General features: G+C 40.9%; 1 protein-coding gene across 1 annotated transcript in view; it reads left to right on the top strand.

Annotated features, from left to right (window-relative positions):
* The first annotated feature begins 4,774 nt into the window (after positions 1-4,774).
* Ppil4 (peptidylprolyl isomerase like 4) overlaps positions 4,775-22,539 on the top strand; it is a 36,464-nt gene continuing 18,699 nt past the window's right edge. The window contains exons 1-9 of the mRNA XM_040728294.1: positions 4,775-4,927; positions 9,999-10,066; positions 10,152-10,216; positions 12,154-12,271; positions 12,775-12,917; positions 14,239-14,335; positions 15,131-15,247; positions 18,322-18,446; positions 21,709-21,775. Of these exons, the coding sequence (XP_040584228.1) occupies positions 4,858-4,927; positions 9,999-10,066; positions 10,152-10,216; positions 12,154-12,271; positions 12,775-12,917; positions 14,239-14,335; positions 15,131-15,247; positions 18,322-18,446; positions 21,709-21,775 (870 nt within the window). The 5' untranslated portion in view covers positions 4,775-4,857. The remainder of the gene's footprint in view (positions 4,928-9,998; positions 10,067-10,151; positions 10,217-12,153; positions 12,272-12,774; positions 12,918-14,238; positions 14,336-15,130; positions 15,248-18,321; positions 18,447-21,708; positions 21,776-22,539) is intronic.

Here is a 22,539-nt window from a genome sequence, read left to right as displayed (position 1 = left end):
ATGGGGATGCAACTCGGGTCATTAGGCGTGGTGGAAAACAATTCTGCCATATGGCACTGAGCCTCAGGGAGGGGCTGGATGGAGTGTTCAGGCTGGGGAAGAGAAGTGGGCTCCAGCTATGAGGCTATCAAGAAGCCCTCAGCCATGATGGTGATTTTTCCACTGCTGCTTTGGGGTCACCCACACTCCTACCAGTAACCTGTCACTTGTGTGAACTCAATAAACTCAATGGTTCTCCAGGGTGAACTTCAGTGGAGTTAAATTTTGGTTTGTCATGGATCTTAGAAGTAGGAGGTAGATGTTCACAGCTTCCCTAGGAAAGGAATTTTCTGAATACAGGACTGTATACTGGTTGATAAGCATTTGTAGATACGGCCTGGTAGGTAGAGTAAGAAGGAACTTATTTAGTCTTTCTCGAAAATAAAACCTTTTGCTGCAAAAGAGAACACCAAAAACAAACAAACAAGTCAACCTTTGAACCCAAATGTGGACACATCTGTATCTTAAGCAACTGATTTCAGTGTCGTTTTCATCATTTTCACAATCAAAATCTGAATCTGTGATTTTCTGTGATGCAAGGCAAGCTTAGACTCAAGGGAAATCTGGGACTTGCTCAGGGTTGGACTGCAATTTTTGGGACGGGTGAGTCATGGGGCTTTTGGTACCACACACACATTACCCCGTGTTTTCCAGAGTTAGCCAACTACATATTTTTGAATTTCCCAAAGGCTCCCAGGAGAGAACAAGGAAGAACAAGAAAGAAACCTACAGGAGGCGTAGGCAAATCTGTGGGGAGTTTTCTCAGTGAGTGATTTGTTGAGTGGTGCCCATTGTTGAGTGGTGCCATGCCTGGGCTGGTGGTCCTGGGGTCTGTAAGAAAACAGGCTGAGCAAGGCCCAGGGAGCAAGGCAGTAAGCAGCGCCCTTTCCATGGCCTCTGCATCAGTTCCTGCCTCACGTTCTGTCCTGTCTGAGTTCCTTCAGTAACAGACTACAGATTCAGAAGCATAAGCCAAGTAAACCCTTTCCTCTCCAACTTGCTTTGGTCACCGTGTTTCATCATAGCAACAGTACCCAATCTAAGGCAATTTTCAAAGTTAACTATAAATTTTATTTTTTTGAGAAATTTAAAAACTTTTTACTGTAACCTTATTGTCCATGTGCTTACAAATGAAAGTTTTTTTTTTTTGAGTCTTACTATGTAGCTCTAGCTGATCTAGAACTCTCTTAAACCATATTGGCCTGCCTCTTCCCCTCAAGCACTAAGATTAAAGGTGTGAACTACCATGCCTGGCTACAAATGAATTTCATTAGATCCAGTGATAACATGCTATACTCATAAATAAATGACTAATAGAAATAATATTGTAGGGCCAGCAAGATAGCTCAGCTGGCAAAAGTACTTGCTGTCCATGCCTGGTGATTACAGTGTGACACCCAGAATCCATGTAAAGGTCTTTGCAAAACTGTCCTCTGGCCTACACAAGTGTGCCATGCCACACAGACCCCCCCCAAAACAAGAAGACTTTAAAAAGAAATGACTTAGTCTTTTTCTGTTCAATGAGTTTTATTATAGTAGTTTACACAAACATGGGTTTGTTTACAAGGGCATGGTTACACCATTGAGGAAAATGTCGCTCCAATAATTAACTATATATAAATCTGCAGGGAGAAGAGGAGCCCTGTTAACCCTTCCCTTTTATAACAGTGTTTATGGACTCAACAGCTACTGCGACGTTGGCAATGCTATAGCCATGTTATCCCTGAAGACAGCATTCCACACTGCTCCCTTCTTCCCCAGTGTCCCTGGGCCTTGGAAGAGAGATACACCGTCCCTTTTAAGGCTGCTTTGGCATGCTTTATCCTTAATTTCTCCTTCAATGACTCATCATATTTGATAGCTTTAATTTCTACTTTGTGAATTTTCTGTCGTTTCTGTTGCTTGCTGGATTGTATTCCATAGTAATGAAATAGAATACAAAGTTATTTCAATTTTTCTGTGTTTGTTCAGACTTGCTTTGTGTCCTCTATCTACTTTAGAGAAAGTTTTACAGGCTGCTGAGAAGTGTATCCTGAAGTAGAATGGAATGTTCTAATCTGTTAAGCCCATTTCATCTATGATGCCATTTAACCACAACGTTTCTGTTTTTCATAGATAACCTGTCTATTGGTGACTGTGGGGTTAAATCCATGATTTTGTATCTAGTAGTGTTTGATCTCTAAATCTGGCTTCATCTTTGTTCAGTGCGTTTAGAACTGTAATGTCTAGAACAATTGTTCAGTACAAAGTGATTTCCTTTGTCTCTTCTGATTAGTTTTGGTCTGAAGTTTATTTTTTCAGCTATTAGAATAGCAATGTCTACTAGTTTCTTAATTCCATTTGCTTTGAGTAGCTTTTCCCCCATCCTTTCACTCTAAGATAAGCGCTATTCTTTTTTTTTTTTTCTTTCTTTCTTTTTTTTCCAAGACGGGGTTTCTATGTGTGGCTTTGGAGCCTGTCCTGGAACTCGCTCTGTAGACCAAGCTGACCTAGAACTCAAAGATCCACCAGTCTCTGCCTCCCGAGTACTGGGATTAAAGACGTGTGCCACTGCCGGCTAATAAATAAGTCACATTTTTGATGGTGGTGTGGTGCCTGGAGGCAGCAAAAAAGGGATTCTCTTTCTTTAAAATACAAATCTGCTAGTCTTTTTGATTGGGCAACTAAGACAATGAATATTCACAAAAGGTGTGTATTAATCTGCCACTTAGTTGACTTTATCCTCATTTAGCTACTGTTGTAGCATCTTTTACTTTCCCTCCTGCTTTCTTTAATGTATATCATTCTGCACAGTCTGAAGAGTTTCTCTCCCAACATCCTCTAAAGAGCTGGCTTAGTAGTCATAAATTCTATTGGCCTTCTTTTATCACACAATGATTTTGTTTCTCCATCAGATAGTTTTCCTGGGTATAGTAGTCTCGGCTGGTAGGCATGGTCTCTCAGAACTCAATACATTCCACACCTTTTGGACTTTTAATCTTCCCATTGAAAACAGCTATCATTCTAGTGAGCTTGCTTTTGTATGTGTATTTTTTTTTCTCATGAGCTCTTGATATACCTTTGTTTTATATATTCAGTGTTTTAACCATAATGCTATGGTAATTTCTGTTCCTATTTGGTGCTCCAGAAGTCTCTTGAGCTTGGGTATGCCTCTTTCTTTCCTCAGATTTGGGAAATTTTCTGTTATAATTATATTGAATTATTATATATAATATCAAATATATATTATATCGTCTTTGTGACGGAGTTCTCCGATGCCTGTAATCCATAGCTTTGATCTGGCTTCATTAGTAAGTGAGACATAAGTAAACCAGTGACTGATTAACCTCCTGAACAGTTAAATCTACACTCGTTCTAGCCGTTCTCCCATGACTTTCTAAATTATAAGGTGGCCACAGGTGCAGGGGTTTGGATTAGACACTTTCAAATAAATTTCTCTTTGCGAACTTCTATTTCCTAATTACTGTGTAATATAAGAAAACACACATGTTTAGTGAATACTTCTAGCTCGGAAATTGTTTCAAACACAATTTTTTAAAAAGTTTACCTTTAAAGCCCTTTCTCCCCATCTTCTTGGATATGCCTGTGATCTGGCAAATCATGTCTCTGATTTTCACAAGTACATATTAAAAACTACATAAAAGTGAAAATTTTGCTTGGCTAGAAAAGAATGTAGGAAACCTATGGAAGCATGTCACCAGAATGTTTCTAATAAGAAAATTAAGGGTCAGACAGATGGTCGTGATGACCTGACAACCACTTCTAGGACACAGATGGTGTCCTCTGACCACCACACTCAGCTTCTTGCACAGGCACCCTCTCCATAAGTAACTATTAAAATGGTAGCGCTCGCCTTTAATCCCAGCACTCGGGAGGCAGAGGCAGGCGGATCTCTGTGAGTTCGAGACCAGCCTGGTCTACAAGAGCGAGTTCCAGGACGGCCTCCAAAGCCAGAGAGAAACCCTGTCTCGAAAAACCAAACGAAACAAACAAACAAGAGCCTGGAAAATTATGGTGGAAGCTTCACCCCAGCGCCTGGCATCCATATACCCAAAGAATCTGGAATGTTATGGTGGAGGTTCCACCTAAGACTCCCTCCAAACCCTGCTGCATCTCAGAAAACCGCCAAATGATGACTCACTCCCCCAGAAAATAGACGTGTGGTTTTCCATTTTCTCTTTGCCGTCTCCTCTCTGCGGGGCTGGAAGGCCTCTGTGGGCGTTGTATCCTTTAAACGTGGGCTTTTTCTAACTCGGTTTGATTTGGTCTGATTTGGATTGCTGCATCGGCAGAGAGGCTTATCGGGATGCTGAAACTTCTCAAAAATAACTCCCTGTGCTTCTAAACCGCGTACAGTCCTTGGCTACCTATACGACAGTAGATTAAAAACAAAACAAACCCCAAAGCTTGTTAGTCACCTCTCACGCAGCAACAGATCACCTGCGGCCTGGAGTCTTTGAAGGCGAGCCCAGAGACTGTGGAATCCCCGCCGCGGGTCTGGGGGCCTCCCCGCTCTCGGAGGGAAACGATATTCCTACAGAACGGCCGTCTTGAGGCACAGGCCTTTATCCCGGTCAGCAAGGGCGAAGCAGAATCTTCAAACAGACCCCACAGGCACAACAGCCCGCACCGGACATCAGTGGACGCGCCGAACCCGCCTTCTTGCAGGCCACCGCCGGAAGTTGCGCTTCCAAGCTGAGCGACGGCGCCCCAGATGACGCCACGCGCGTCGCAAGCCAGTGACGTAAGGCGCAGCCGCGCGCCGGCGACGCCTGTCATTGCCGGGGGGAGGTTTGTTCCTGAGGCGCAGCCGGCGCCATGGCGGTTCTCCTGGAGACCACTCTGGGCGACGTGGTCATCGACTTGTACACCGAAGAGCGGCCGCGCGGTGAGTCCCGCGTCCTCCGCGCCCCGGCGGGGCCGCGAACTCGCTGCCCGTGTTCCCTTCCCTGCGCCGTGTCCGGCTCGAGCGGTTTCATAGCGGGCCTTGGCTGAGCACACAGTTGTGTGTGTGTGTGTGTGTGTTTGTGTGTGTGTGTGTGTCTGTATACGTGTGTGTGTGTGAGCGTGTGTGTGTATACGTGTGTGTGCGTGTGTGTATACGTGTGTGCATGTGTGTGTGAGCGCGTGTGTGTACAGCTCGTTCCCGTTGTGTGTATACGTGTGTGCATGTGTGTGTATACGTGTGTGCATGTGTGTGTGAGCGCGTGTGTGTATAGCTCGTTCCCTTTATGTGTATACGTGTGTGCATGTGTGTGTATACGTGTGTGCATGTGTGTGAGCGTGTGTGTGTGTACAGCTCGTTCCCGCTGTGTGTATACGTGTGTGTGCATGTGTATACGTGTGTGCATGCGTGTGTGCGTGTGTGCATGTGTGTGTGAGCGTGTATGTGTGTGTACAGCTCGTTCCCGCTGTGTGTGTGCGTGTGTGTATACGTGTGTGTGCATGTGTATACGTGTGTGCGTGTGTGTGTCCAGCTCGTTCCCGCTGTGGTCCTCCGCGGAGGACTTTCGTCGTGTGGCATGGATAAGGTGACCCGCATAGGCGATACCCATAGCTTCCGTCCCTCAGCTGCGCTTTCTTTACTCGAGAGCGGAAAAGAGTTCAGTCGGGCTTGATGTGTCACCATCCGCCAGGGTGCGAGCAGGAAGGCTGCACCCGGCTCTCGGGAGGGTGGCCGCCGCATCCCTCCTGGTTCCATGACACCTGGTGAGGGTAAGTCAGCCAGCCAGGCGCCAGGCGCCCGCTAGAGTTTAGGCGTCTCACCTTTTAGAATCCGATTTCCCACTGAGGGTCAACGAAGCGGGCTCCGTAGACGGATGTGTACGTTGCTGCGGAAAACAGAGGTGAGTGAGTCTTCCCTAGTGGGGTTGGGAAGAAGCCAAGCAAGAAAACTAGCTCTTTCGGAGATGAGTGGCAGTCAAGGTTTTCTTAGCAGTTTGGAGTTTTTTTCTGGTCATGGCAAGAGATTGGGCATGGCCGGAACGAATTGGTAAGTGGAATGAAACAGTTGCCCCTGATTTTCAGTCAGGTTAGATACTGGTGTGTCAGGTCCTTCATAGTCTTACGCGTCTTCCATGTCACAGCATTGGAAGGTTTTGAAGAAGGGTTATAGTGTGGCGCACTAGCCTTGAAAAGATAATAGGCAGCTAGCTGTGTGGGGACTGTATCCGTTGGGAGAATCGGGAGGCCGGGAGAGATTAGCCGCAACCAGTGTCATTCTCCCTCTGCGGAATGTAGAGATTACCACAGGACGGAAGGAACTCACAGAGAGTGCCTCTGCCACACACACCTTCTCCCATGCTCAACTGTTTCTCCCCTCCATGCACAAACACTTCACTTTCTCCAACAGTCTAACAGCTTCTTACTGTTGCCACTGCCCACGTTCCTCTCCACTCTTATCCTAGGGGAAAGTTCCTGACTACTCAGATCTCAGATAAAACACAAGCTCTTCTGTGCAAGGCTCAGAAGATCAAAGTTAACCTGTTTCTTCTGTTCTGCCTGCGATGGTCTCATAAATCACAATGGCATTCATTTTATTTGATGCACTTAACTATGTGCCTGGCTATCTCCTCTCAGCAATGTGCTGCAGGGAGAGTAGGAACTGTACCTTAATATCTCCATTATCTCAAGAACCTGGCACAGCATCTGCCCATTGGAACGTGTACTAGTGGTTTGGTGCAGTGAGTAATATGTAGGATGTATTGCTGTCAAGGGATAGAAACGTAACTCTAGGGAGCTTAAACAAAGTGTTCAGTTGCCTTCTGTTGCTGGGATAAGCTTGGATACGTAAGGGTGACTGGATCTGAGGGCTGCAAGGATGCTCTTTGGAATTGTATTGTTATCTCTTGATTTTATGTTTCCTTTTCCTTGAATTCCTTTGACACTCACTCTGCTTGTAGAGCAGCACTTTACATAATGAATGAACTTCCTCCCCTGGAGTTGTGCACTCCTGAAGCAGAGAAAGAGTTATACATTATTAGCAAGCAGGGGTTCCACAAAGAAAGCTTGGGGCAGCAAAAACGTGTCAACCTGTGTATGTGTATTTGAAGGAGAGTGATTGGGTGTCTAGTTATGTGTATACCTACTTGTCAATAGTAAGCATATCCAAATGTCCAGATTGCTTTTTTGTTTTGTTTTACTTGCTGAAAAAATTTAAGCAAGCCAGGTATGGTAGCACATGCCTTTGATCCCAGTAAGCAAGTTCCTGGACAGTCAGGGCTACACAGAGAAATCCTGCTTGGGAAAATTTTTTTAAAAAAACAAGTAAAAATAATCAGTAAATGAAATCTTAAGTACCCATGTCTAATTTCATTACAAGTTGTCAACACATAGCTAATTTTGCTTCATTTACAGCACCCCCTAGCTCCACTGGATTTATTTAATCTGCAATTGTTTCAGTATGTGTTTATAAGAGAAAATAACTGAAACAAGCATAACTGGGCCAGGTGTGGCAGCACATGTCTGAGAACCTAACCCAGGCCCTCCTGCATGCTAAGCACTAACGTTGAGCAGTGTCCCTACCCTCATCTTTCTCATTTTCCCTAACTCTCTGCCAGTCCAATTTCCTTTCTTTTCAGTTTTTGTTTTGTGTTGTTTTTTGAGACAGGGTTTCCCTGTGTAGCCCTGACTGTCCTGGATCTAACTCCATGGCAGACTGGCCTCCAGAGTGCTGGGACTAAGGGTGTATCATGCATCACCAATGCCCAACTCTCTTTTATCTTTTAAAAATATACATTTTACTTATTATTTTCTGTGTGTGCGTGTTCGCGCTTGCAGATTTGCCATAGAAATAAGAGGGCAACTTGGGAGTCTGTTCTCCTTCTACCTTGTGGGTTCCAGGAATTAAATGAAGGTCGCTGGGTTTGAGAGTAAGCTCACCAGTCTCCACTGAGCCACCTCACCAGTCTCCAATTTCTCTTCTAGGATATGTATTTTTAATTAATACATAAATTTGTTGTATCTGTGACATACCATGTGTTGATATGTGACAGTCAAATTCTTTTAGGACTCCATGTAGTCTTCTAACTTCCCCAGCTATAAACATTACTTCTTTTGAACCCTTGTGGTATTTTAAAACTTTCTTTAAAAAAAAATCATTTTGTAGAGCCAGGTGTGGTAGTGCGTGCCTTCAACCTAGCACTTAAAGCAGACGCAGGTGGATCTCTGACTTTAAGGCCAGCCTGGTCTGTGGAATGAGATCCAGGACAAGCAGGGCTACACAGAGAAACCCTGTCTTGAAAAAAAAAAAAAACAAAAATTTACTATTCGAATGACAGTATCAGAAATACTGAGTGTCATTACTTTATGTTTAATTGTAAGGAGCTTCATTTGTATTGTTTTTCCTGTCAGCTTTTGAGACTTATTGTATATCCCAGACTGGTCTTTTTGTTTTGGTTTTGTTGTTGTTTTCTGAGACAGGGTTTCTCTGTTTTGTTTTGGAGGCTGTCCTGGAACTCACTCTGTAGACCAGGCTGGCCTCGAACTCACATAGATCCACCTGCCTCTGCCTCCCAAGTACTGGGATTAAAGGCGTGCGCCACCAACGCCCGACCCAGACTGGTCTTATGTTCATTTTTCTCCTGACTCTCCTCAGGCATGTGCCATCATACCTAGTTATGACCCTGGTCTCATAAATATAAATTTGTTGAGGACAAGGATCCTCATGCATGATATTTTCTGTCTGGTTTCTTAGTGCCTTAAGACCATCTGTGATTAGTTCTTCAAGAACATGAACCATAATTTAATGTTTGTGATACCTAGCATGTAGAAGGCTCCTCTGTTGCTGTGATAAAACACCATGACTAAAAAGTAGTTTATGGAAGAGTTTGTTTTGGATTACTGTTCCAGAGGGACAGTGTGCAATGGTGGAGCAGACATGGCAGTGGACTAGGAGCTGAGAGCTCACATCTTTAGCAGAGCACACCAAGCAGGTGTGCTGCTGGGGATTGAACTCAAGGTGTCAGGAATGCTTGGTAATTACTGTACCTGAGGTATATCCCCAGCCTGTGAAATTCTTTTTTTGTTTTGTTTTTTTGAGACAGGATTTCTCTATGTAATCTAGACTGTCCTAGAACTCTCTCTGTAGACCAGGCTGTCCTTGAACTGTTTCTGCCTCTTTAAAAGTGTGCGCCACCACCTCCTGGCTTGAAATACTTTGTACTAATTGTAAAATGAACAAAAGTTCCAAAGGTGTTTTTATTTCTAGTTTATATAATCTGCATTCACTTTTCATATGTCCTGCTAGATTTCTTTTCATCATAGTTATCATCTGTACCTTTCCTCTTAAAAAACAATCTATAATTTAAAAATTGCTAATTTCCAACATTAGCTCTGATGTTCAAAAGGTCTTAAGAAAATATACTACCTTTTAATTTTTCTTTATTTTTGAGACTTTCATCCATGTATACTATCCATGTGTACTATCCAGTGAAATATGAGCATATAAACGCCCAGCTCCTCTGTAACTCCTTCCACATCCCCTCCAATATGTCTTCCTCCCATCTTCACTCTAGCTGGGACTGCCCACATGTGCATGGGTGTGGACCCATCCACTGCGGTGTGTCAAACATGATGCCAGTAGCTACACTCTCAAAGAGAAGAGGACTTTTAAAGAGGCGTAGTGCCCCCTTTTATGGCTTTGGGCTTACTTTTTTTCTTTTAAGATTTATTTATTGTTTGCATGTGAGTGAGTGTGTTCCACAGAATGCTTACAGGGTCAGAGGACAGCTTTTGGGAGTTGGTTCTGTTTCTGACATGTAGGCTCTGGGGATTGAACTTGGGTTTTCAGGTTTGGCAGCAAGCACCTTTATCTCCTGACCCACCTCACCAGAACTTTGTTTTCCTTTTAATAAGAATGGGAATCTAGAGATTAAATTGCACTAATTATGCTTTTACAAATTTGTTTAAAACTGAAGTTTTGCTTTCTGGTAATAAATTTAGTTTTCACTGTCTTTCAGCTTGCTTGAATTTTCTGAAGTTGTGCAAAATAAAATATTACAATTATTGCCTTATTCACAATGTACAGGTAAGTTGGTAGATATTAGTCATGCTCTTTGCTATTGGAAACATCTAGCAAACTGTGAATTAACAAATAATTCTGTGTATTGTAGAGGGATTTTATCATACAAACAGGAGATCCTACAGGGACTGGCCGTGGAGGAGAGTCTATATTTGGGTAAGTTCTTAGGTGTATATTTGAGTTAGAGTTTCTGTTGCTGTGATAAAACACCATGATCAAAAGCAAATTTGGGGAGGAAAGAGTGTGTTTACTTCAGGTAATTCTCCGTTACTAAAGGAAGTCGGGACTGGAACGTAAGGTGGGAACTGAAGCAGAAGACGTGAGGGACGCTTGTTACTGGCTTGCTGCTGCTCATGACTTGTCGGGGGTGGCGCTGGCTCTCTCTGGGCTGAGCTCACTACATCGGTCATTAATCAGGAAAATGTTCCATATACTTGTCTTCAGACAACCTGAAGGAACCATTTTCTCAACTTATGCTTCTCTTTCCAGATAACTCTTAACTCTAGTGCAATTTAAACAACAACAGCAGCAACAAAAAACCCAACCCAGTATGGGTGTATGTATTTAGAGACTGGATCTTATGTAGCCTAGGCTGACCTTGAACTTATCTCTAACAAGCTGAAATGGGCTTAAACTGGTCCTCCTGCCTCCATTTTCCAAGTCTTGGGATTAGAGGCATGCACCATTATGCCTGGTGTTACATGCTAGCAATTGAAGCTGCAATTTGTGCATTTGAAACATACATTTTCCTGATTGAGCTATGTCTCAACCAGCTAAATTTTGGATTATAGATATCCCTCATCACTTCTGTCTCAGTTCATATCTTTTATTTGGTTTTATGAGACAGGATCTCACTTTAGTCTAGGCTGAACTGGAATTCACTGTTTCACATGCTGGTTTCAAACTTGTTACAACCCTCCTGCCTCGGCCTTCCAAGTACAGGTTTATATGTGTATTTACTTATTTATTGATTCAATTATTATGTGTGTATGTCTGTGTGTAGACATGCATGGCATGTGTGGAGGTCAGTACACTTATTCTTTAAAAAATGGTTTTTAAAACATTTATTTATGTGTGTGTACATGTATGTATACATGGAGATCAGTGGAAATCAGTTCTTTCTTTCTACCATCTGAATTCTGGGATCATAACTCCAGTTGTCTGCTTGGCTATAAGCACCTTTATCCATTGAGTCATGTCACCAGCCCTCTTTATTTATTTATTACACTTATTATTAATTTAGAAGTCTCACTGTGTAGCCCTGGCTAGCCTGGATTTCACAATATAGACCCAACTTGTGGTCAGACTTTCCTTTGGACCTAGCTCACAAATAACAACTTAGGGACTTATTATTAGTTATGAAAGCTTGGCCTTTGCTTATGCTTTCTCCCAACTAGCTCTTATAACTTAACCTGTTTTTATTAATCTACATTTTGCCACGTGACTCGGTTACCTCTCCTCTGTACTGTATTCCTACTTCTTCAGTGTCTCCTGGTGTCTCTCCCTGGAAGGCCCAACTATTCTCTCCTGCCTAGCTACTGGCCATTCAGCTCTTTATTAAACACAGTGACACAGCTTCATACAATGTAACAAATATTCTGCAGCACCAACTGGCTTTGAACTCACAAAGATCTGCCTGCTTATGTTTCCCAAGTGCTGGAATTAAAGGTGTCTACTATCATATTCAACCTTTTATTTTATTTTACTTTTTGCTTTTTTTTTTGAGAAAGGGTTTCTTTGTATAGCTTTGGCTGTCCTGAAACCCACTATGTAGACCAGGCTAGCCTGGAACTCACAGAGATGTGGTTGCCTCTGCCTCCTGAATGCTGGGATTAAAGGTGTGCACCACCACTGCCAGGCCTCAACTGTTTATTTTTAAATAAGAGCAAAGTATAATTGCTATAGTTCAATCTTCATGGTAAAATATCATTCAAATTCTAGGGTAGTTCGCTGGGTTCCCAGAATGCCTGTAAGAAGACAGGTGTATTTGATACAGTGGGATATCTATCTATGAAGACACAATTACACCAATACAGTATCTGTATTTCATTTTGAGAGTATTTAAGTTTTATAACTTTATTGTATATTTTCAGACAACTGTATGGTGATCAAGCAAGCTTTTTTGAGGCAGAAAAAGTGCCAAGGATTAAGCACAAGAAGAAAGGCACTGTGTCCATGGTGAACAATGGCAGTGATCAACATGGATCTCAGGTGAGGACATGGATGGGAGGTGAGCTTTGCTTATGCATGAAGACCTGAAAGGAAGTTACAAAGTTATCTTTTCAAGTCATTCAGTAATGAGAGAATGTACTAACAGACAGTTTTCGGGGTGGGGGGGGAATATCAAATTATTTCTTTTCTACATTCAGAGAGATGGCTAGTGGTTAAGAGCACTAAGTGCTCTTCTAGAGGACCCACATTAATTCCTAGCATCCACATGATGGCTCACAATGCTCTGAAACTCCAGTTCCAAGGCATCTGATGACCTCTTCTGGCTTCCATGGGCATTGTGTACACATGAGACCACACCACACCTATGTTGTTGATCAGGGGAACATCTGTTAGAAACACAGTCTGTGTTTCTTATTTAGTTCTAGAAATAATTGTACAATAATTGATACATTAAATGTAAGTCTTGGTGTATTCTTTAGAGTTGTATATTATTTCAGAGTTATATTTTTTAAAAAGTATTTATTATGTGCCTTTTGGTATAGTTTCTTATCACTACAGGAGAAAATCTAGATTACCTTGATGGTGTTCATACAGTGTTTGGTGAAGTGACAGAAGGCATGGACATAGTTAAGAAAATCAATGAGACCTTTGTAGACAAGGATTTTGTGCCATATCAAGATATCAGGTGTGTTTACCTTTACTATCTTAGTAGACTAGAATGTTTTAACATTGTGATATTGAACATGTAATAGCATGAATGAGACTTCTACACATAGAACTAAAATCCCATTTTCTTTTTATTTTTATGTGATAAAATACTCGGACTAAAGTAACTTAAGGCTGGGCGGTGGTACACATGACTTTAATCCCAACACTCAGGAGGTGGATCTCTTTGAGGTCATCCTGGTCTACACAGTGAGTTCCAGGACAGTCTCCAAAGCTACACAGAGAAACCTTGTCTCGAAAAACAACAAAAAGTAACTTAAGGAAGAAAGGGTTTATTTCAGTTCACAGCTTAAGGCTGTAGTAGGGATGAAGTAAGGGGTAATTAAAGTGGCAGGAACTTGAGGCAGCTGGTTACATGGTATCCACAGTGATGAAGCAGGGCAAGAAGTGCTTGTGCCCAGCTCCCTCTGTCCCTTCATTCAGTCCACCATGCGATAGCGCCTCCTGTGTCCAGGGTGGTCCATCCATCCAGTAAACCAGTAAGTGGTGACGCATGCCTTTAAGTCCAGGACATGGGAGGCTGAGACAGGTGGATCTCTGAGTTTGAGGCCAGCCTGCTCTACAGAATGAGTTCCAGCAAAGCCAGGGCTACACAGAGAAACCCTCCCTGTTTTGGAAAAAGAAAAAAGAAAATCCTTCACAGGCATTCCCACGAACCACTTTAATCTAGACTCCTTTTCTAGATCCTGCCATGTTGACAGTTGAAATTAATCGTCACAACTAGTTTCAGAATAATTCTAAAGTGTGAATTAATATGAGATCACTAGAGTCCTCGTGAAAAGTAGCTTTTATATTTTTTCTCTTGTGCTAATTGTTATATTGATAGGAATTACTCATTTCTGTTTTTTTTTTTTTAGCTAAATTATTAAAGTAATAGGGCACAAGTAACAAGGTTTAGAAATTTCCTTTTTTCTTTTCTTCTTTCTGTGTGTATTTTGAGTCAGGGTCTTACTCTGTAACCCACTTTACTTGGAACTTTCTCTCTAGCTCAGGCTAGCCTCAGACGTGAATTTCTCTTCTCTTGACCTCCTGAGTGCTGGGGATTACAGTACCAGCCATCATGCCTAGCTTAGTTTATATCATAAAGTAATGCAGAGCAATAATGTCAAAAGAAATACAGAACTGCCCATTATAAAAGTATACTGTAGGTATATTACTATAGGCCAGGAAAACCCATGCACTGGAGTCTTTGGACATTAGGAGTACTTAAATGTTAAAATCTGTGAAAGTAAGTATGGATTCTGAAATAAATAACATTTGACTTGGATTTGTTTTGTAAGGATAAATCATACAGTGATTTTAGATGATCCATTTGATGACCCTCCTGATTTATTAATTCCCGATCGATCACCAGAGCCTACAAGGGAACAATTAGACGTAAGTAGTGCCTTAGTGTTGTTTGTTTTCTTGTGAAACAGAGTCTCACTATGTAGCCTTGCCTGGCTTGAAATTTAGCTTTGTAGTCCAGGCTGGCCTCGAATTCACAAAGATCCACCTGCCTCTGTCTACCACATGCTGGAATTAAAGGAGTTTCTTCACCACACCCAGCTCGTAGCCCCTTCTTGTATAGGTATATTAAAACATTTACTTCTATTGCTTATCTTATCTATTATACTAGAACAAGTTTCGAATTCTTTCCTCACCCATAGAGATGCTTATTTTTATAGTTGTTTCATTATTGCCTTTATTTCTTTTTTTAGTTTCTATTTCACCAGAAGTCTTAGTTCTCAAACCTTATATAAGCAGTGGTTGGGAAGTTTTTCTTATCCCTAACTCTCAAAAATAGCCTCAAGGTCAAACTGAAAGACCATCTTATAAAACACTTTTTAAGTAGGGGTGTTCTGGAGCCAGGCTGGAGCCAAGCACTTCTGTGAAACGCAGAGAGCATTCTCTTAGGCATTTTAAAGTGTAAACTTAAGGTGTTCATGAGGCTTTCTCAAAGCTGAATTTAGTTGTGTATCATTTCTACTGAGCACTTAGTTGGATAATAGTATCTATATAAACATTTCTTTTGATTTTACAATAAGTCAGAAGCCAAGTCTGGCAAATATTATAGAATTAATTTGATAAGTGCCCAGAGGCTTGTAAGTTTCTATTCTGTAATGTTTGATAGGCCAAGAGTAAAACATGATATCTTTCATGACTCTCAGATTTTTAACTTCTATCTTACAGAGTGGTCGAATAGGAGCAGATGAAGAAATTGATGATTTCAAAGGAAGATCAGCTGAAGAAGTAGAAGAAATAAAGGCAGAGAAAGAGGCTAAAACTCAAGCTATTCTTCTAGAGATGGTAAGATAATTTTGGTCAAAAAGTTGTTATGTAACTCACATTATGCAATGTATGTTATGTAACTTATATAACACATTCTTAGGAGTTTGTCTGCTTTGTGATAATAAACTAGTAAAAATTAGTGAGTTTTTTTTTCCTGGATTACATTTTGCAGGCCACAATACATGAAAATAGAGTTTGGTTCTGTTTTTCCATAAATTACTGAGTGCCTTTTTAAAAACTGGGAGGGGTTAGGTGAGGTGATGAGCAATGGCACTTTGCTGACAAGCCTGATGACCTAAGTTGGGTCACCAGAGCACACATGTTGAAAGGAGAGAGTTTTCCTCTGACCTCTATATGTACACAATGGCATGCATGTGCCTACATTCACAAACATACACACACACATAAATGTAAAAATAGAAAGTAAAAAATAGATGTTTTTTTAAGTTATAAGTATTACTTGAATTTTAGTTTTCATATAATTTTTAAACATTTTTTAAAGATTTATTTATTATGTATACAATACTCTGCCTGCATGTGTATGTTTGCACACCAGAGGAGGGTACCGGATCTCATTACAGATGGTTGTTAGCCACCATGTGGTTGCTGGGAATTGAACTCAGAACCTTTGGAAGAGCAGCCAGCGCTCTTAACCTCTGAGCCATCTCTCCAGCCCCCTAAACAGTGTTTATTAGATTGCATTTTATGTATATTGGAGAATATTTTGGCTTGATTAATCATTTAATTCTCTATAATGAGTCACATTTCTTTGGCTAGCTATATTAGCCCAGTTTATTATGTGTATGTGTGTTTGCATGTAACTGCAGGTGCCCATGGGGGCCAGGTGTGTCAGGTCTTCATGGAGCTGGAGTTACAGATGGTTTGAGTCTCCTGACATACATTCTGGGAACCAAAATTAGGTTCTCTGAAAGAGCAGTGCATGCTCCTAACCACTGGGCCATTTCTCCCAGTCTCCTGCAAGTTTTGTGGGGTTTCCCCCCCCCCCATTAACTTCTTTCTTATTTCTTTGCACATTTGTGATTTTTATTGATTTGTTTTTTCTTTTGAGACAGGGTCTTACCGTGCTGCCCAAGTTAGTCTCAGTCTCCTAGGCTCATCAGCATACCAAGTAGCTTAGACTCCAGCCAGGAGTGTGCCACCGTGCCTGACTGTGATACTTCTCACAGGGTGTAGTTGATACGTTGTTGGTGCCTTTGACCAGCTTCAGAAATGTCGAACAGATTAATGGCTCTGTAGCTTCTTCTGTTTCTGAATTTCAAGATTTTCTTTTTGGTGTGTTTATTCACCAGGAGATTCTTTACATGATCATCTCAGAGTTTTCAAATACATATAACAGAATAGGTTGCTCTCAAAATGCTTGTGGGAAATACATCATCATGGTTTTATCTCACTGCTGCCCTCTGTAGTCTTTAGTAGGAAGTGTAGCAAGTGCACTACAGAGTGCTCTGTGTAGTGCAGCAGCTGACTTTGATCTTGACTTTAGTCTGTGTATAGTAAAAGGCGTAAAGTTGAGACTTTAAGAGGAAAAACTATGTAGGAACTGTGGTTCCATATTGAAAAATAGTATAGAAAGTATTAGGTATTATAATTCCACTTAATTATATTTTTCAAAAATTCACCAACAAACAAAACTAAATAGTATATTGCTTAATGATGTTTGTGGTAAGCATCTTAGACTATGAAAAGGAGTAGCCAAAAGTTTGTGCTCTTATGAGTGGTGGTGGTGGCGGCGGCACACGCCTTTATACCAGCACTCGGGAGGCAGAGGCAGACAGATCTCTGAGTTCCAGGCTAGCCTGGTCTACAAAGTGAGTTCCAGGACAGCCAGGACTGTTACAACACAGAGAAACCTTGCCTCAAAAAAAAAAAAAAATCAAAACAAAACCTTAAAAAAGTTGCGTGTGTGGGGCGGGGTGTGTCGGGCTAGAGGGATGGCTCAGAGGTTAAGAGCACTGGCTGTTCTTCCAGAGGACCTGAGTTCAGTTCCCAGCATTCATATGTTGGTTCACAGCCATCTATAATGAGGCCTTGTGCCCTCCTCTGGAGTGCAAGCATACATGCAAGCAGAACACTGTGTGCATGATAAATAAATAAATAAATCTAAAAAAAAAGAAAAAGTGATCTTTGTGAGAGAAGCAAGGACAACGGCAGTTTTTATTTCATTCATTCATTAATTCTAAAATGCATTATTTTTATTTTGTGTGTGGTTGTATGTTGGGTGTACGGGTGAAGGTCAGAGGACAATGTGTGCAGGAAGGAGTTGGCTCTCTGCTTCCCCGGGGACCTAACTTAGTTCATCAGCTGGCAGGTGCTTTCCCCGCTGCACTGGCCCCAGTGGTTTTTATTGCTGTGCTTCATAACCTGTACTTCACATCTGTTTAAAAAATAACGTATCAAATACTTAAAGAAAGAAAAACTGGATAGTTTGGGACCTTTGAAACTGGGGTGAATCTGGATTCATATCCTAGCTATACCCCTTTTGATGTCACTGTACTTGTCCCTAAGTGGAAACTGTGCCTGCTGTGGTGGCATAGGCCTGTCCTCTCAATTCTCAGAAGGTGGGGATAGGAGGACCACAAGTGTGAGTCCAGTCTGAGTTACAGTAAGACTCTGTCTAAAATATAAATAAATTTTTAAAGTAAATGAATGAATGGAAATTGTGGTATTGCTTGAAGAATTAGTAGTAACGATTTGGAAGTATCAAGTTAGGTAAAAACATTAGCTATTAATATTATTAATACCAGGAAAAAATAGTTTTTGAATGAAAAATTTTAATTGAAACAAATTTCATATTTTGAAGAAACTGAGATCACAGAGTCTTGTCTTGGTTTCTTGGAATTTTCTTACAAGCACTCAGAAATCTCATAGCATTCCATTCTTGAACTGTATTCTAACATATCTGAGTCCTTGGAATTGAACTCAGGTCATTGAGCATGATGGCAAGCACTTTTACCCTGGGAGTCATTTTTCTAGCCTTTGAAATATTTTTTAGATTTTTTTTTTCATCCTGAACTTACAGTTGATGATGTAAATTTATAATGATTTATATGCTTGACTATTTGTAACTTTAGGTGGGAGACCTACCCGATGCAGATATTAAACCTCCAGAAAATGTGTTGTTTGTGTGTAAATTGAATCCAGTGACCACAGATGAGGACCTGGAAATAATATTCTCAAGATTTGGGCCAATAAGAAGGTAATCTCAGGATTAATAAGAAAGGATTTGGGAATATCTAGGCATTAATTGGTTGGTGTGAGTGTTTGTTTGGTTTTTGTGTGTGTGTGTTTGAAACAGGGTTTCATTTGTAGCCCTGGTTGGCCAGCAATATAATATACAGACCGCGAAGAGCTTGAACTCATAGAGACCCTCCAGTGCTAGGAATTAAGACCCATGCCACCACACTCAGCAGAGGTTTTCTTTCTTTTAAAAAGATTTATTTATTTATTACATATACAGTGTTCTGTCTACACACCAGAAGAGGGCACCAGATTGAATTGTAGATGGTTGAGAGCCACCATGTGGTTGCTGGGAATTGAACTCAGGACCTCTGGAAGAGCAGCCAGTGCTCTGAACCTCTGAGCCACCTCTCCAGCCCCCTCAGTAGAGGATTTCTAATCACACATTTTTGCTGAGGTTGTCAATTCTGAGTGAGTTTAAAAATTTTTGTTTTTATTTCTTTGTGGGACTGAGGATCAAACCTAGGGCATCATGCCTGTTAAGCATACTCTCTGCCACTGAGACATATTCCCCGTCCCTTTGGAGAATTTCATACTGGTGATTTGTATATGTGAGTGTTTCAACAGTGAGAAAGAAAAGTGTTTTCAGACAAGTGCACAAATTAAATATTTGAGTGACTCTTAAATTCTTAACACATTTTCACTATGAAATATATGAGTTAAACAATTTGCCTACTGTATAAACTCTCAGCAACCTTACTTAATATTTAAAATGTTTATCTCATTTAAATTAGTTCCTAAAATTATTAGCAGTCTGTGTCAGCATTAAAATTTCCAAGTTTTACATATAATTTTTAAATTTTCATGTAGCCAAGGTTGACTTGGAACTTCTGATCCTCCTGCGCTCCTGAGTGCTAGGATTGTACGTGCCTACCACACTCAGTTTCTGAGTGCTAGGATTGTACGTGCCTACCACACTCAGTTTCTGAGTGCTAGGATTGTACGTGTCTACCACACTCAGTTTCTGAGTGCTAGGATTGTACGTGCCTACCACACTCAGTTTCTGAGTGCTAGGATTGTACGTGTCTACCACACTCAGTTTCTGAGTGCTAGGATTGTACGTGTCTACCACACTCAGTTTCTGAGGTTCTCTGGATCTTGCCTAGGACTTCTTGCATCCAGCAAACTTGATCAACTAAGCTACGTGTCCAGCTGTGTGTGTGTGTGTGTGTGTGTGTGTGTGTGTGTGTGTTTGCACACATGCATGCATACATGCATGCGCGTAAGAACTCTCGAGGGCAAGTACACTTAAGATAATACCACTGTTGTACTACTCTGGCCTTGAACCTATCTTCCACACTTATGAATGTTGGAATTACAAGTTTATATTACCATACCGCAAAACAAAAAACCGTGCTTTGTTGTTGTGGATTTTATTTTTATTTTGCATGTGCAGATGTATAGAGGCCAGAGGACAACCTTGGGTATCTTCCTCAAGCAGTGTCTACTCTTTTTTCTGAAGCAGGTTTCTTCTTGCTGACTGGTAGTCACCAAGTAGACTGTGCTGGCTGGCCACACTGAGTCCTAGGATCCACCTCTCTAGTGCTGGGATTACAAACTCACATCACTGCACACTGTCAGACTCCCCCAGTTAGAATTTTTTTCATTTGATTAATTTTTCCTATATTATTATCATTGAGTTTTTTTGTTGTTGTTATTGTTTTTGTTCTTTCTTGTTTTTTGAGACAGGGTTTCTCTGTATTGTTTTGGAACTCACAGAGATCCTCCTGCCTCTGCCTCCCAAGTGCTGGGATTAAAAGTGTGCGCCACCACCACCCTGCGAGTATTTTATTTTAAATACTTATTATTAATTTTAAAAAGTATGTGGGTGTCTTCATGAGTATATGCCACATGTGTGTAGGTGTCCTTGGAGGGTAGAAGAGGGACCAGCTCCTGGAACTAGAGAGATAGTTGTGAGTCACCTAGTGGGCTGCTGGAGTGGAACTTGGGTCAGAGCAGCAAATGCTCTTACCACTGAGCTATCTTTCCAGCCATTATCATCATCATTATTATTATTTTAAAAATAAACTGGTACTAGCTTTTTAGAAAATATATACAGCTTGCAGGAGATGTTCTCTTTCTTTCTTTCTTTCTTTCTTTTTTTTTTTTTTTTTGGTTTTTTGAAACAGGATTCCTTTGTGTAGCCCTGGCTGTCTTGGAGTTTGAACTGTAGACCAGGCTGTTCTCAAACTTAGAGATCCATGTACCTCTACCTCCCAAGTGCTGAGATGAAAGGTGTGGGCCTCCACCTCCCAGCATCTCCCCTCCTCACCAGTGTGGGTGCCAGGGAGTGAACTCAGGTCCTCAGTCCCAGGAGCAAGTGCCTTTCTGAACCATCTCATGGCCCCTCCACTCTATTATTAATGCAACGTATGCAAAGCTAGTCAAAGAAGGTTATTTTCTAACTGATTAATATATCCTGTGTTTAGAATCTCCTTTCATTTAATGTTTTTGAAATGGTTCATATGATCCTTGGTGAGAGACAAGTCAGGTACTTTCAGCTCCATCTTTTTGGCTTTTTCCCTTTATTGTTTGGTGAATTAACTCTGGATGGTAACTGTACTTACAGTATTTGAGCCTCGTTTACTTTAAAACCAAAAGTGTGAACCTAAACTGTGCTGGCCCGTGCCTTTAATCTCAGCACTTAGGAGACAGCAGCAGCCAGATCTCTATGATCAAGACCAACCCGGTCTACACAGTGAATTCCAGCTACATAGTGGGTCCTCACATCAAATTAGAAAGAATGAACATACTAAGCACTTATGTATGTAAAAGATACCCATTAAGTCTTTTATGTTTGAAGTAAAAAAGACTTTATGATTTACGGGTTTTACTGGACATGATAGGAGGTTGAGGGAGGAAGATTACTGTGAGTTTGAGATTCCCTGGGCTTCATAGTGAGTACCAGATCAAACACAGAAATGTGAAAATAAGTAAAATAATTTTAAAAAGAAAAGAATTAACAGGTTATTTTTGTTAAAAGGGAATGTGCCCTCACCTCCGCCACTGTAGTCTAGCTGGTGTATTTGCAATAGAGTTTAGGAAATTCAGTTACTAGATTGATGATCTTTGTGTGCTTAAATAGAATTGTGCCTGGAAACTTTGCATCTATGAGTTTAATAACTGGATTATTTTGTTCTGGTCTGAAGAAATAAAACAAATGGTTTCTTTTTTCTTTGATTTTTTTTTTAAGTGACTTTTCAAAAAAATTTTCTTTTCAGTTGTGAAGTTATTCGAGATTGGAAAACAGGAGAATCCCTGTGTTATGCTTTTATTGAATTTGAAAAGGTATGTCATAGTCTAAATATGCCAGGTTCTGTTTCTTTTACTTATGTTTCAAGCATGGGTTCTTGTTGTGTTGCCTTGACTGACGTTGTACTAATTATCTTCCTCCTCAGCCTCCTGTGTATCTGATTAAAGGTGTGCACTACTTCACTTGCCTTAAAGTTGAGTACACACACACACGCGCGCGCGCGCCCCCATCTGTGTATATTATTCTGGGTCAGGGCAATTGAGAATGTAGTTAAAGATTAAAGCTACACATTTAGCTTTGGCTGTAAATGGCGATTACATGTGAAATCCAAGGGCGTGGTATAAAGTCAGGTTACACTTAACAGACTGAGAACATAGTAGGATAGCAGATTGAGTACATAGTTCTCAATTATCTGTTATGTTAAGATGTGTTATTAACTTGGCCACAGGTCTAGCAAAAATTCAGTTTTTTGGAAGGCAAAGAGGGATTTTCAGAAAATGATATTAGCTTGTACACCTTTGATCCAATTTCACTTTTTAAGAAATTTCTAGGTTTTAAGTGTATTGTTTTCGATTACTGTCCTATAAAAAAGATCTGGGAAGTTTCTCTTTGTGGAAATAGTATAGTGATGGATTGATTTATGCATATCCAAGTATAAATAAACTAACTAATTAGACCCAAAATTAGTTGTTTACCAGGTGCCTGACAGTACTCTAAAAGCAGTAAGCAGAGTTTATGATATGTAATTCTTTGACACACATGGTAAATAAGTGTGGTTATAACTAATTATTTTATCTGT

Source organism: Mesocricetus auratus, unplaced genomic scaffold (assembly GCF_017639785.1).
Source record: "Mesocricetus auratus isolate SY011 unplaced genomic scaffold, BCM_Maur_2.0 Super-Scaffold_100018, whole genome shotgun sequence".
Lineage (NCBI taxonomy): Eukaryota > Metazoa > Chordata > Mammalia > Rodentia > Cricetidae > Mesocricetus > Mesocricetus auratus.
The sequence above is the reverse complement of the archived record's forward strand: the minus strand, read 5'-3'. Positions and strand labels throughout refer to the sequence as shown.